General features: G+C 37.8%; 1 protein-coding gene across 2 annotated transcripts in view; it reads left to right on the top strand.

The window, feature by feature from the left end:
- The first annotated feature begins 8,681 nt into the window (after window positions 1–8,681).
- The window catches only part of KHDRBS3 (KH RNA binding domain containing, signal transduction associated 3), a 1,441,609-nt gene continuing 1,435,090 nt past the window's right edge, over window positions 8,682–15,200 (top strand). The window contains exon 1 of one of the 2 annotated variants that reach the window (XR_006365708.1): window positions 8,682–9,028. Coding sequence is in view for 1 of the 2 variants with exons in the window: in XM_044078538.1 (XP_043934473.1) it covers window positions 8,938–9,028 (91 nt within the window). In the remaining variant the exon portion in view is untranslated. The remainder of the gene's footprint in view (window positions 9,029–15,200) is intronic. The other variant, XM_044078538.1, reaches the window with a different exon arrangement.

Here is a 15,200-nt window from a genome sequence, read left to right as displayed (position 1 = left end):
CAATCACAGCCTCACCTCGGGCTTTGTCCCTACCGAATGGCGCACTGTTACAGTCATCCCTCTCCACAAAGGAGGAGCGACTAAAGACCCTGGTAACTATTGCCCCATTAGCCTGACAAGTCTGTTATGCAAACCTATTGAACATATCATCATGGACCCATTAAACAAGAATATAGGGAACCTCCAAACTCTGGATTCCACACAGTTTGGTTTTGTGAAGGGTAGATCATGCCTGCTCAACTTGGTCGACTTCTTTGAGTCAGTCACCAGAACTGTTATATGAAGGCAAGGTGGTTCATACAGCTTACCTTGATCTGGCCAAGGCATTTGATACCATTCCCCACTCAGGAATCATAGAAAAACTCACTAAGCTAGGCATCAACCTCTATATCACTAGGTGGGTTGCAAACTGGCTCACACATAGCACCCACAGTGTGAAAGTAGCTGACTCCAAGTCAGACTGCCAAATAGTCACAAGTGGAGTCCCACAGGGTTTGGTCCTGGGTCATCTCCTGTTTGGTATTTACTTTTCTGAAGTTCAAACCAGTACGAAGGGACTCTGGGTGACAACGTTTGCAGATGATTGCAAGTTGGGAGCTATTATTAACTCCCCAAGTGATGTTGACTTCCTACAGAATGGCTTCACTGAGACCAATGACTGGTGTCAGAACCATGGCCTTAAGCTCAATGCCAAAAATGTGTCGTCCTCCGCTTTGGGAAAAAAACAGTTCCCGTGAATTACCACATCGATGGTAGCCCACTGAATACAGATGGCATTATAAGAGATCTGGGAGCACAGGTTGACAGCAACCTCTCTTTTGATCACCACATTGCCACCATGCTCAGAAAGTCCTTCTATTTGGCACATCTCATTATTAATGGTTTTGCACCCAGGAAGAAAGAGGTCATTGTCTCCCTCTACTCTTCCCTCATTAGGCCAATCATCGAGTACAATGCCCCATTTGGCATGTACCTCACCAGACACCTGCAACAACTGGAGAGGCTGCAAAAGTACCTCACAAAGAGGATCCTAGGTCTTAAACACTTGTCCTATATGGACAGACTCAAAAAACTACAACTATTCTCTGTCTCATATCGCTTACTTAGAGGCAATCTCTGCTTGACGTACAAAGCCATGTCTGACCCAGCTCTGTTAGAAATGCTACAGCTAAAGAAATCCCAATTCCTCTGCACCACATGCTCCACAGACCTCAACCTCATTGCCACAATCAACAGAACGCACTGGAGGGACCGATTCATAACCCAGAGACTGCCCATGCTATGGAATAGACTTCACATACATGTCATGCAAAGCACCTCACTGACCCTCTTCAAGAGAAATTTTGATTAGTGGATGGGAAATAGAAAATTCACCCCTGGGATAACTTCAGTGGCTCTACTCGACAGAGGCAATGGGAACTAAGGTTGGGTGGCATGATGCCAGGGTAATCCTATGGCTAGGCTTGTAAAGGCCCCAGGGCCATTAGCCTAGTACACACCTATGAACCTTGTGATGTTTGTGTGTGTATATGTATAAAATGAATGTATAACTAACATAAAGAGCAACCACCAAAATTTAAGGGCATATACACAATGAAAACATTACAAGTAACACTGGAAAGCAAATAAACAGCTGCCAGTAATGGTTCTATTGTAGTCCCACTCTATAACAGCTAAAATGAAAATCTATTGTCAGCCTTGAAGCAAAGCATCTTCCCCTGACCTCCCATGTGGGCACTCAACCCCCACATGCAACTGGTACTTTATATACACACGAACTCCAAGATCACACAAAGATGGCAAAGGACATATACCCAATCCCTGCTGTACCACGGTCTTGCACTTTGGGTGACATATTAATGTCAACCAATTTGATTTATACCCACTAGGCCAACACAGATCACTACTTATTCATGAAGTTTTAAGCACTCTGAGTTCAGCTTCACAAGTGCTCTGAAGTCAACTGTATGAAGACCCTTTTTCCACTCACATACCTGTGAGCTTGTAAATTAAAAGGCTCAGTAGACCAGTTCAGCAACAAAAATAATAAATAAAATAAAACAAAAATAATAACAAGAAGTTTCTTTTTTTTTCATTATCTATCTTGCTAAATTGAACATCCGTGCATTACACATAAATACACACACTCACTTATATATATATATATATATATATATATATATATATATATATATATATATATTCCATTTTCGTAATATATAACATATCAAAGAACAGAATTACTGAAGTAAGACACTTTGAAAACAAATATTTTTTGCAGGATGGCATGCTCCTCTTCACATCACTTACACCCTCACTAACTTAAATATACAAGCTCTGAGATCACACAATAGCAGAGAGAAGGAAAACTTACCTTACCTCTCATATTCAACAATCTTGGACAAACACCTGACTTCCATGCACTCTTTTTAAACTGCATTTGATTTAATCACTTTAATTTAATCAAACTGCATTCAGCAAGTGTGCACTTTGACTAACTCTGGGTCATCCATATGTATATTTCCATACAAATATTTATGTCCATGAAATTATGAAGTTAAGCATGGGATTAAATATACATTCAACAAGCATCCAGATGAAAACCAAAACATACAATAAGGAAAATGTCTGCACATGGTCATAAACATACCCTGTATAGAATTTATAATTCAACATTAACACCACTTTGACATATGTGTAGATAATTTTGATCTACATGTACAGGTCCTCCTATTGGCCACAAACCCTTAAATTGCTTTCTAGTCTGTCAAATACTTATGATTTTTTTTTTTTTTTAGCACTGGGCTTATCCATAATAATATCAGACATTATAGTCACAAGGACATTTCCAATAAACTAGCAAACAAATGCAGTGCTACCTTTACGTAAACTATTTAATGTTTATTTATTTATTTATTTTATATTTGTTGACAGGGCTAGTCTATCTGGATATATGTCCATTTTCAGTAGAGGCCCAGGGAGAAAAGCTCCAAACAGGATTATACAAAGTGAAACAAAGATAGTATGCATCTACTTAATGAGAGACATTACAAAAATACATTAATATGTAAAAACAAAAAAGAAAAAAAAAAAACACTTTACCATACATTTAGTTTAAGTTAGTAGGTGAGAGCCGAAAAAAAGAAATAATTATATTGGAATAGGTGTAGAGAGATTAAGAGCAGTTAAAGTAACTATAGAAGACATAAATAGTAGATTTAGAGCAGTGTATCAGACAGAGAGAGAAAGTGAAAGAAATAGCTAGCATCTATCAAACCTGTTATGTACATAAATAGTAACAGTTGTTAGGATAATGTGTAATGTCTAACGGGCTAGTTTGTATTATGATGAAGTTCAGGGAGGAATAGAAAAAGCTGAAATTAAGCTAGAGAAATTGTAATGCTTCATTAACATATAGAGAAGGAAATGTGAAACATATATAATTGGTGAATTTGGTTTAGAGGTAGTTTAGCAAGAGGAGAGGGTATCAATCTGGTTTAGTACATGTACATAACCAGTGAGATTTAAGGAAGGCTCTTACTTGGTTCTTGAAAAGTGTTGTAGATGTAAGGGAAGTTAGATTCTTTGGAAGCTTATTTCCAACAAAGTTAGTAAAAAGGCAGTCGCCAGATTTGTTATTGAATTTGTGGGTGGCTACTAGTAACCTGTTAGCTGAAAGTAGAGTTTTAAGATTTTTATGAGGACTAATAAGGTTACAGAGTACAGGGGTATTAGTGGGATGGTACAGAACCATGTGAGTAATAGTAAGTTGTTGAAGAAGAACCTGATTTTCAAATTCCAGCCATCCTAGCTGTTTCAGATTTTGGCAATGGTGGGTTTGAAAAGGGGAGTCAGTGGCAAATCTGGCGATATTAACGGAGGTTGCCAGTTTGTTTAGATTAATTCTGAATAGGTTAGTATAAATGGGGGAGGTGTAGAGTACAGTGGAGATTAGATGGGTTTGTGCAATAGCAGTTCTGGCAGAGGGTGTAAGAAAGGGTTTAAGCCTATAGAGGAAACCAAGTTTTCTATTAACTGCTTTGATGGTTAAGTTTATGTGAGTGTCATAGTTAAAAATATGGTTACTTGTTACACCTAAGAGTTTGGTGGTTGTGTTGGGTGCTATTACAGTGCTGTTATTAGATGCAACTGTGAAATTGATAGGGGTAGACTTCTGTGTTGGAGTGAACAGTAACAGTTTTTTTTTTTTTTTTGGGTTGAGGAGGAGACAGTGTTGATGGAACCAATTTTCAACTAAGGTAAGTACTTTTTGGGTACTGGACTGGAGTTCAGCTAAAGAGGCTGTGGCACAGATTAATGTGGAGTCGTCAGCATATTGTATGCAGGTGGCTTGTGGAAGGGTAGTTTTCAGATCATTAATAAAAATAGAAAAGAGGAGAGGTCCCAGCATGGAGCCTTGTGGGACACCTAGAGTGATTGGGAGTTGAGTGGATAAGTTATTGTCCCAGAGGACTACCTGTTGTCTGTTACCAAGATAGGACTTACACCGTTTAAGTGCCTGAGTGTCTAAGGAAAGAGATTGTCGTTTATCTAACATTAATTGATGATTCAGTATATCAAAGGCTTTAGAGAGGTCTAAAAGGAGAGCAGAGGAAAGCAAGTTGTTATTACGATTTTTATTAATACAGTCAGAGAAGGATAAGAGTGTAGTTGTAGTGCTGTGGAATGGCCTAAAGCCATGCTGGCAGTCAGCCAGTAGATTGTTTTGTAGAAAATGATCAAGTAGTTGCCGGTGGATACATTTCTCCATGATTTTTGCTAAAGGAGAGAGTAGGGCTATAGGTCGGAAGATAGACACTTCAGTTGAGTTACCACCCTTATGCAATGGAATTATATGGGAGACTTTCCAGAGGGAAGGGATGGAACTTACTCACATTTTTGTGTCCACTGTCCCTGAAACTGTTGCGGACTGTAGTCACTCTATGCATATATATCTGTGGCCAGTGATTTTAACATTAACTCCCCCAGACTGGTACTGTTAACAAGTTAGACAGACTTAATGTAAACCACTATGTTGTCCAATGGATTGGAAAATGGCTATCCAACAGATCCCAAGTAGTGAAAGATGCTGACACCATTTTTAAACCTACAACAGTAACTAGTGAGGTGTCACAGAGATCAGTGCAGGGTCCCCTCCTGCTTGCCATTTATTTTGCAGACATCACAGTTAGTATCCCTGAAGTGTGGTTGACCAAGTGTGCTGATGACTGCAAGCTGCAAGCCATTATCTGTTCGTCCACTTATACTAAACTGCAACAAAAGGGGGCTAGAATGCATAGTCGTGGTGTACTAAAGTCTCAAGCTAAATGCAAAAAAGTAAAAATAATAGTGCTTAGCAAATAAGCTGTTCCCACATCATATGTTACAAATGATCTACCTACTTATCTGGACAGCTCACTCATTCAGTCATCATCCATCCATCCACAATCCCCTTTCCCATTTTTGCACATGGGATTGGGGTGTCACTTCAACAGTGACAATCATATTGAGCCAAGGTTTTACCATGTTTACACCATAATCAGGGACTCTTTCTATCTAGTCCAGTTAATTTCCATGAGAGTATCTACTCTTCAATTTTCAAACCCATCATCAAATACAGTGGCCCCTTTGGTATGTACAAATGCAAACATATCCCTCAACAAGAAAGGTACCAATGATTTTAAACCAAATAAATAAATAAAGGCAATAGGTCCTTCAAGTATCCCAACAGATTTACCATAACTATCCTTTACACTCTGTAGTGCACTGATTGCTCGAAAGTGATCTGTGTCTCACTTTGTGAGTCATGAAAGACCTAATCATGTTTGACTTCCTATTCTGCACAAAACCTGTAACAGGGACCCACATTTACTCCAAAAAAAAAAATAAACAAGACCTGTTGGAAGAATAGGCTCCTACCAGAAAATGTTTTCCCAGACTATGGAATATGTGATGAGAACAGGTCAAGCAAAACACTACTTTGCCTGACTTTGAGTCTAGTCATACTTGAATAAGCAGACATACATTTAACACCAGGGTCATCATGCACATCCTGTCTGATTTGGGAGGTGGGCACTATTATGATCTGATAAAGGGTGGCAAGAAATTAAGTATGTCTGGTTAACATTGTATTTGGCTAGGCTTCTTATGGTCCCAGTGATTGCTTGTTAAGTATAGTTCCTGTGTTCCTATGTTATACCTCCCAATATGCCTTTATGATGCCATCTTACTGTTAAATTTGGTGAATTCAGGATACAAACATAACTGAATCAAAAAAGCTACTAATACAAAGGCCAGTATGGCAGAACCGATAAATTATTTACTGTCAATCATCTGTTGTACCCAACGTTATTGTCACTTATGAGAACTTGTATGCAGAAGGAATTGTCCCACTTCTCTAATCTGAAAAATGCAGCCAGGTTACCACAGATTTAATTTAACGGAAACAGATATGTATGAAAGTGGGGCCAAAACAAAGTAGGTCTGGGGTATTTGTTTTGAATAACTAACTCATTCTTGTTTATTGTACCATATTAATTCCCTGTTTATAGCACCACTGAAAAAAAGTCCTGTCAAAATGTTCAGCTTTTCTTTATAACATGTTCTCAGAATTCTAGGACAGAACACAATGAATCAAAGAGCAGTACATGAAGACCACATAATTAACTTTATGCATAATTTTAGATACATTTCCTGATACACACACATTAGCTAGCAACCATGTCATACTGTTTTCCACTTACCAGAATCATCTAATACTGTTCAGTGGGACAGCACCTGCCATCTGGGGCTAAATTTCACAATATTACATTCACCACTCCAGCGGTAACGTTGCTGCCTCACAGCAAATGATTCTCCCGTTGGATTCTTGGCGGGGGCGCCTTCTGTGCGGAGTCTGCATGTCCACCCCGCGGTCGAGTGGCGTTCGAAAGACATGCGTAGAATGGGCGTTCCTTCGCTGAAGGTTGGACGTCGAGCTGGCACCTCGGCACCCGTAAAAAAATATACTGCCAATCATTAGCGGACCGGAGTTTCGCTGTAGCGACCACTAACCGGGAAAAGCCGAAAGAAGAACAACTCCAGCTTAGAAGCATATAAATGAAGAATGAAAGTGACAGCTACTAAAACCTCTGCAGCAGTCAATACTTATGTCAAAGATACATGCACACATACTGTCTTAATAGGGACATGTGCTTTTTATAATGTAATGGCGTTTTAAACCAAAAGATAATGCTATTCTGGCAGAATTTGGCAAGGGTACAACACACCAGCGCACACGTACATATATCTAGATGTTAATAGAACCAGATTTTCAACAGTTGTATTTGCTAATGTCAAAAAATCTAGTTCTGGTACTGGTGAACAGTGATGCATTTCTGTATGTTTATATACTAAAGTGAAGATCCCAAGTGTTCAGATTCGGGAGCTTCTTACAATGAAACTTAAAAAGGTAATTTGTAGGAAAAAATATAAGTTAAAAAACAAACGCAATCTGGTTCCATACCACATATATAAAGGAAGAGCTGATATAAGACTGTGCTCAGACTATAACGATGTAGATGTTCCCTTCATGCTGTCAAAAGGAATAGTAGAAAACAATAATCAAATTAAAGGATTAGTTAACAGTATTTCCCGGGAGTAGAGGATACTTGGAGAAAATTGTAGGTCTAACCATCGGTAAAGACACAGCAGCAGACAACAACGGACATGTTTCAAATCATGTGTAACAGTAGGTCCGCATGCAGATTGTCCTTGGTAGCTTTGTTTTTATTTGTTTTGTTATTTGATAACTGAAAAGCATAGCTCTCAACCTTCCATCTCCAAAATGAGGAACACTAGCCCTCATAAAGTGGAACAAACGGGCAAAATGTGGAGCACATACTAATGGCTTACTATCAACTTCAACTAGGAATGTCATAGGATGGTTAAAATATGCTGGGTTTACTTATAAAGACGATCTTTTAATGAATGAATATGATTAATTTCTATTTACAATGGATTTCACTTAAAAAATCCTAACACTGAATGTGTGGCAGAGTCTTTCAATGTGTAACTTTGAGGAACTTCGAGGGACGTGAACTTTTTGAGACCCCCAAATGAGGTACGTTCCTCGTAATGAGGTACACTTGAGAGGTATGTGCAAAGTAGAGTCTTCACCATAGTGAAAGAGTGGGAGCTTTATTGATAGGAGTGATTGCATGGCAGAACGTACGCTTGGGAAATACAACTCCGACAGCAACCTTATTTAAACAAGAAGTTGCTATCAACGAAAAGCAGACATAAATCATTGATAAGTGAATGAATGTCAGCCACGGAAATAAAGAGACGTAATGCTAACCTAAGATACTTAATTTACATCGCACCCCGTGTTTGCCACTGATATCGGTTACACTAGTCTATTTTTATATGGGGCGTGTACATATTAAAACCGCTAAGGCTATACATTTTACTCTTTTTTCAGATGAGTTAAATCGGTGACTGGCATTAAACATATGACAGGTGCACTGCAGGTGCACTACGATGGATGAATAGCATCTGTAGGTCTTTTATTACTTCTATAGTAACCCATCCTCCTTATCCAATGAGACATCACGCCTGGGTCGAGTGAGCCAATCCTGATGTATAGGTGGGCGGTGCTCAGACGGCGGATGGATACAGACAGCCCAGAAGGCACTAGACAATGCTTAAACTGTTTGCACCGTGGTAGTAGGCACAGTACGAGAGAAATACTTCATACACCGTCTCGGCTGCATTTCAATATTGTGGAGTAGTACACATTTGATGCCAGTAGAAAAACAGCTTTAAGTCCATGTAAAGTACATAACAACAGACAGTAACCGTGATTGTTGTTAAAGCCGAATCAAGATAAAGGATTGTGGTTTTAACGGATTGAAAGGTTTTGTTTAGAATATAGAATATTTACTTGATAACAGAAGAATGGATAATGACAAGTATCTCCCGGAACTCGTTGCTGAGAAGGACTCTTTGGACCCATCCTTTACACACGCTCTGCGGTTGGTCACTCAAGGTAAGGGTAGTCCGGATAGCTTTAGTGTGAAGGTACATATATCTGACCCGGTCCGTGGGTAGAAAAGCAGTATACAGACACCTCAAATGTGTCAAGCACATAGTGACAGGTGCACTTACTAATTGTGCTGCTGTCCCTCTGATCAGGTGTCACAGTTTGTATCTGTCATTCTATCCATATAATATTTGACACCTGGGATGTGTCAGTCTCACTTTCTGGAGGCACTTAACTGTATATTTAGGAAAGCCTAGGTGTGCCGAGATAGGTGTTTGGGAACTGTAGTTTGTCACTAAAGGACATTTGGTGTAGAAACTCTTATTTTTTTCGCGAATATCTGACATACACTTTAAGGGGGCAAAAAAATAACTGAAACCATGTTATAATAAAACACGTCTGACACGGGCGATAATATCATTAGGCGTTGTCACCACCTCAGTAGCTTTGTCTTCCAAACCATAGGGGATAATATGCTAGACATTCATTCTCACTGTGTTTGGTGTGCTGAACGATGACGCTACTTGGTGTAATACGGTTTGTTTAACGCACTACCACTTTCTCACACACAAACAGAAATGAAAGGGAATGTGTATGTTTGCCTTGATTTGTGGCACAGTATGCAATGACACTACATTCAATAAGTTGTTACAATTTTATTCATACAATGACAGACTGTGTACGTGATTTATTGAAGACATTCACAGGTATCGAACCACACTCTCAGTTTGTGATGCTCACTTTAAACATAGAGGGATACGTATGTCATTGCGTCTCTTATTTAGGAAGGCTGCGTCGGTAAAAGGCATTTATCTGTAAACTGACTTAAAAGGCAAGTACCTGTCCTGTAATTAAATCCGTTTTTGTTAGGTTTCAGTAAGTACCTAGGTTTCCATTACTCTAACAATGGAAGTTAAAAGCTTTTTTTTCTTTTTGGTGGGCCTCCTTTTGTTCCGTTAAGATTTGCAACCTCCCCATCTTTTCACAGGACAGTCCTAATTTGGCCAGTTGTGTCCGGCGAAAAGCTCCACGAAAAACGGCAAGTACCCCTATATTTTAGGAATATTTTCAAACGTGCTTGTTTATACTGCAGTAGACTATGACGCGTGTCCAAAACACTAGACAATAACACAAAACAACAACAAAGAACTACAATTTTATCACATAGCCACAACGTTCAGCTAATGCATTGACATTAAGTATTTTTGTGTCAGGTAGAGTATGGTTTGTCCTTTGCAATTTTTAACTGTCAAAAAAAAAAAAATCTCCCTTGTTGGGTATCTGAAAAGACAGCATCACAGTAATTGCTACTCTCTTCCAATACGGTTCTTCCCGATAAAATAAGCCTTCTAAATTCACTGACAAATTAGGAGCAGCTGCCCAAGAAAAGTAGGTTATGACTGTTGTCCTGAGTGAGGGGCAGAGGTTACTTGGAGACATTACTTAGTGAAGCACCTTAGGAGTTGTGTCTTTTTATGTTACCATATAGATGTGCACCTTACCCTAGACAAAATGACAATGCTTTTTTGGAACATTTTCAATGCAGAAAAGCAAGAACAGGAGACACATGTCTGTCTCTCTTTTTACAACTATATTCTAAAATCAATGACTTTAAACCAAATACACATACCTTTATTTTCATTAGGCCAATATAGTAAAATTAAATATTAAGGGAATACACTGGTGCTTTGTGTCACTGTCTGATATGCTGCCCATCTCTAATTTGTGGATTGCACCAGGTAGTACATTACTATTTTCCTGCAGATTATTAAGTAATACTTGTTTAATGTGAATAAGATGCTCTGAAAATATATGTTTCCCATTGTCAACACAAGACATGCATATAAACACAACTTCTTTGCTTGTGCTTGAATTATGGATGTATATAAACACAATCACACATCATTTCTGATAAAAAAGACGTATGTGTGTGTGTGTTGCTGACAGTTTAGCTAAATATTACAAATTTCTTTTCCTTTTCTTATGGACAGTGTTGGATGATGAAACTGTTTAAACAATGGGCACACATACCGTGCCTTAGATTAATGACGCATCTGTGAATAAGGATAAGTAACTTAAAGGAGTATGAATGGTTGCTGTTTATCCATAATGGATGAATGCAATTACAGGTTCAAAAATGCTATAAGATTACATTTGCATAGTCATACAACAGTGCCGCAACATTTAGAAATAATTTGTCTGCTAGTTTGGAGTGGGCATTCCTAAAACCTGCACAGAAAAAAAGTAAATATGTAAAGGAAAGGACTGAATATAATGAATACATAAATAATAATCAAAATGAATAACATTGTCAACTGTTACACTACTTTGAAATAAAGGCATTGCAAACAGACGTGCACACATTCTCAAAGACACTATCCCATGCAGAGATAGTAAGACAGCTACATACGTGTGCACGAGCACACACACACGCACACACACACACACACACACACACACACACACACACACACACACATATGTAAGTATATATAAACAAGGCAGCATGCATGAGATGCATGGAAGAGATCATGCTAAAAGTTGATAGGTTTATTATTGCCAGTTCTGTACTGTAGTTTAGATGCAGCAGAGGATGTTGGCTAGTCTGCAGGCTATTTGTTTTTGGTGTACTGTCCTTATTTGTAACTTACAGTAAGTTAAGTTTCCTGCTCTTAGTCCCAGATTGCTTTATTTTGATAGATGGAGAATGCTTTCTATTATTGCTATTACTTTATTATTAGTAGTAGCAGTCTCTATTTTTGCCTCCTGTACTTCACATTCTTAAGAAATAAGTTACTGTTCTACTGTGGATTCTTGAGTTACACAATACACATAATATTTTAATTCATTTCTGTAACAAAGCAGAACAAAAATTATTCACTGAAACACAATTAACTGAATACAATGCTGTTCCTTTTGCTTTCATATTTTTATAAAAAAAATTGCCTGTCGTGTACCGCTAACAACCTGAAAAGACTGCCCTGAATTGTTTCTCTTCCACTTGTAGTTTTCAATGACTCTTGAGCATGGCTGGTGTGTGGATGGATCCTTCCCAATAGAATGCTATGATTGCTTATATGAATTTGTATACTGTGCCAAGATAACAATATAACAATAAAAATCTACAGCAGCAGTGATATATCCCAAACTTTATCTGTCAGTAATTTTCTAATGAAGCATTCTTTGATAAAGAAAAGGAAATTAATATAAACAGTGTACAAAAACATGGCTCACTGAAACTGGACAGCCTGTACTCTGTTTTTCTTCTTTTAGCCTTACAAAATAATAGACTAATTGCCAGTACTTCTAAATTCTCAAGCACTGATATTAATTACAGAGGTCAGATTGTCTGCCTGAAGACAAAGTTACTGGATTTGCACTTCAAAGAAATCAGCAGCCTGAAACAATTGCAGTTTGTTCAATTTTATACATCGTTCAGATAGGCATAAGGGTTTCACTGTTTTGAAGGTATTTAGGAATATCATTTAACTGTAAATAAACTGACCTAATGTACTACAACCCTAGAGTTTTGTATAAAGCTAATAAGTTTATGAGGAAAAAGTTAGCTACATGCTGTTGTTACTCAGGGTTGCTTTCTGCGTGAGTGTGCTTAGGAACATCCTTAAATTGTAAATTAACAACATGGAATTTTCTATAAAGCCAATATACTTATAGCAATGCTTAGAGAACATGTATGCAGTTATGTTTCCAGCCTTTCAAGAGCAATTTTAGCAAACACTTATATTGACTGTGTGCAACTGCAACTAAACATGGCATGTGCACATTGTACATGACTAGCGAAACATCCTCACCCTGTTCAGCATTCCTTTCCTATCGTAGCTATCATCATATATAACTGTAAGTCAGTATTAAAGTTTGCTGTACAGTGTGTAGCTAGTGATATGGGAATAACAAGGATTAACAGTTGGTACTGTATATATCTTAAGGTAAAGCCAACATTATTAGTTACTGTTTCTGATATTGCTTGGAATGGTGATAAGTTGATGTTTTTAATCTTCTTGTCAGCTTTTGATAACATTTCTGTATAAGGTCATGTGTTATTTGTATCATACATGGCATCTAGACAGTCCAGGTCAAACAAGAAACATTCCCTAGAGCCACTTTATACCACATTGCTGAACGTATCAAGGAAAATGAAATAGCTACATTGTTCTGAAGGGAATATACTTTAATCATTTTCTTTTGACATACCTGGCAGTATTATTTTGTTAAGTTTGTTGCTGTTGCCAAATACACAAACTGAAAATATTTCCTCAGCCATTTGTGGGTATGCTTTCCTGATAAGAAAATAGACTTAAAACTCTAAGCTCCCATTTTTTCTCATACTTTTCAGTGTAATACTTACTGTACTGGTATAAACATTACAGCCTGCTAATACTGCTTAGAAACGCCATGGAAGAGTGTGATATGCAGACTAATGTCCACGTGTCATAATAGTTTCTGTTAATAGCATCACAAGTCATTTTTATACTTGAAGATTCGACCAGTAGCTAACTCTGGTCATATTTAAATGTGTTTGTTCTAGGAGCTACTACCTTATGCATGACTTTGCATTTTCATTAGCTTCATAACCTGAGATGTATGTACAAAGAACATTTTGACTATGAAAGCTGCAAAAGTACTTTAGCATGAAGACCTGACGGTTAACATAAACTTGGAGAATGGATGTTGTGTTGTGAGCGGAAAATAATATTTGATGCATTTAACAAAAACACATCTTTATCTCTCTATAGTTGCAAGATTGCCAACTCACAAAATAGCTGTGAACTGCAGTACTACACTAAAAATTAAAAACTACTTCAAAGATAAACTGCTACAAGCACTGGTTTAAAGGGCAGTACCTCAAAACAAAAAACAATCCACATTCAGGAGGACAAACCTAATAACATATCCTCTGCACACAAGATTGAACAAAAATGTTACCTATGTAACAATACATTTTATGTGAATGACTTTCTCCTCTTAACTTCCTAATGTGAGGTTGTTCCAAACCATATAACTTACATGTATTAATGCTGCTATCACGCAATGACAAGCACAGTGGATCCTTCATTGGCCTTCTATAGTATACAAAATTCAGCTTAACTATAAGAGTGCGCACTGTCCTGTAAGTGTAATATTTCATTGCATCCATGCCAGCTGTTGACAAGAAAAGTAGTTAATAAAAAATATTGTGTCTCTATCTATATTAGTATACATACATGTATGTGTGCATGCATATTTATAAATATATTTATTTAACATTTGTTTATCCGGAAAGTCTGACTTGGAACAAAGCCAATTTTCAGAGGCGGCACAGGGAGAAATGCTCCAGACATATGTCTTTGTGACATGATATATGTATACACACACACACACACACACACACACACACACACACACATATATATGTATGTGTGTGTGTGTGTGTGTGTGTGTGTGTGTGTGTGTGTATATATATATATATATATATCTATATGTAAACTTACACACACACACACACACACACACAAACACACACACACACACACACACACACACACACACACACACACACACACACATATACCTACAGCATTATTGTAGGCTAAATATATTGGTATTTTGTTAAATGCGTGTTTGTGTGTCTGGCAGTCAGTGCAAAGGATTAAGGAGCTGTTAATATGCTGTTTCCTGTGGTCCAGATGTCCAGAATTTGATTCCCCCAACCTCCGTTTCCTAACTGTATGACTGACTGGGTCACATAACCAGACAGTGCTCCCAGGCTGAATCTGAAAAAGTCCATGGAAATTGGTGTATCAGCTCACTACGCCAGTAACCAAATACAAATAAAAAAATAATAAAAATGGAAATAAATAACTGTGTGTGCGCGCGCGAGAGTGTGTGTGTGTGTTTATGTCTCTACAGGTCTGTGTTACATATTTGTCAGTTTTCACCCAATGATAAACTAGCATCCTATCTGAAAAAAGTTGAAAAGGTTGCTACCAAATGCCTGTTGCTTAATGAAGAAAGCTCTGGCTTATCTGTAAAAAAATAGTTGCATCTCTCTCGCTCTCTCTCTGTCTGTGTCTCAATGTGTGTGTGTGTGTGTGTGTGTGTGTGTGTGTGTGTGTGTGTGTATACATATATATATATATATATATATATATATATATATATATATGTATATATCCACGCA

This window comes from Protopterus annectens, chromosome 7.part1 (assembly GCF_019279795.1).
Source record: "Protopterus annectens isolate FY-2018-M chromosome 7.part1, PAN1.0, whole genome shotgun sequence".
Classification (NCBI taxonomy): Eukaryota; Metazoa; Chordata; order Ceratodontiformes; family Protopteridae; genus Protopterus; species Protopterus annectens.
This window is presented reverse-complemented; position numbering and strand designations above follow the sequence as displayed.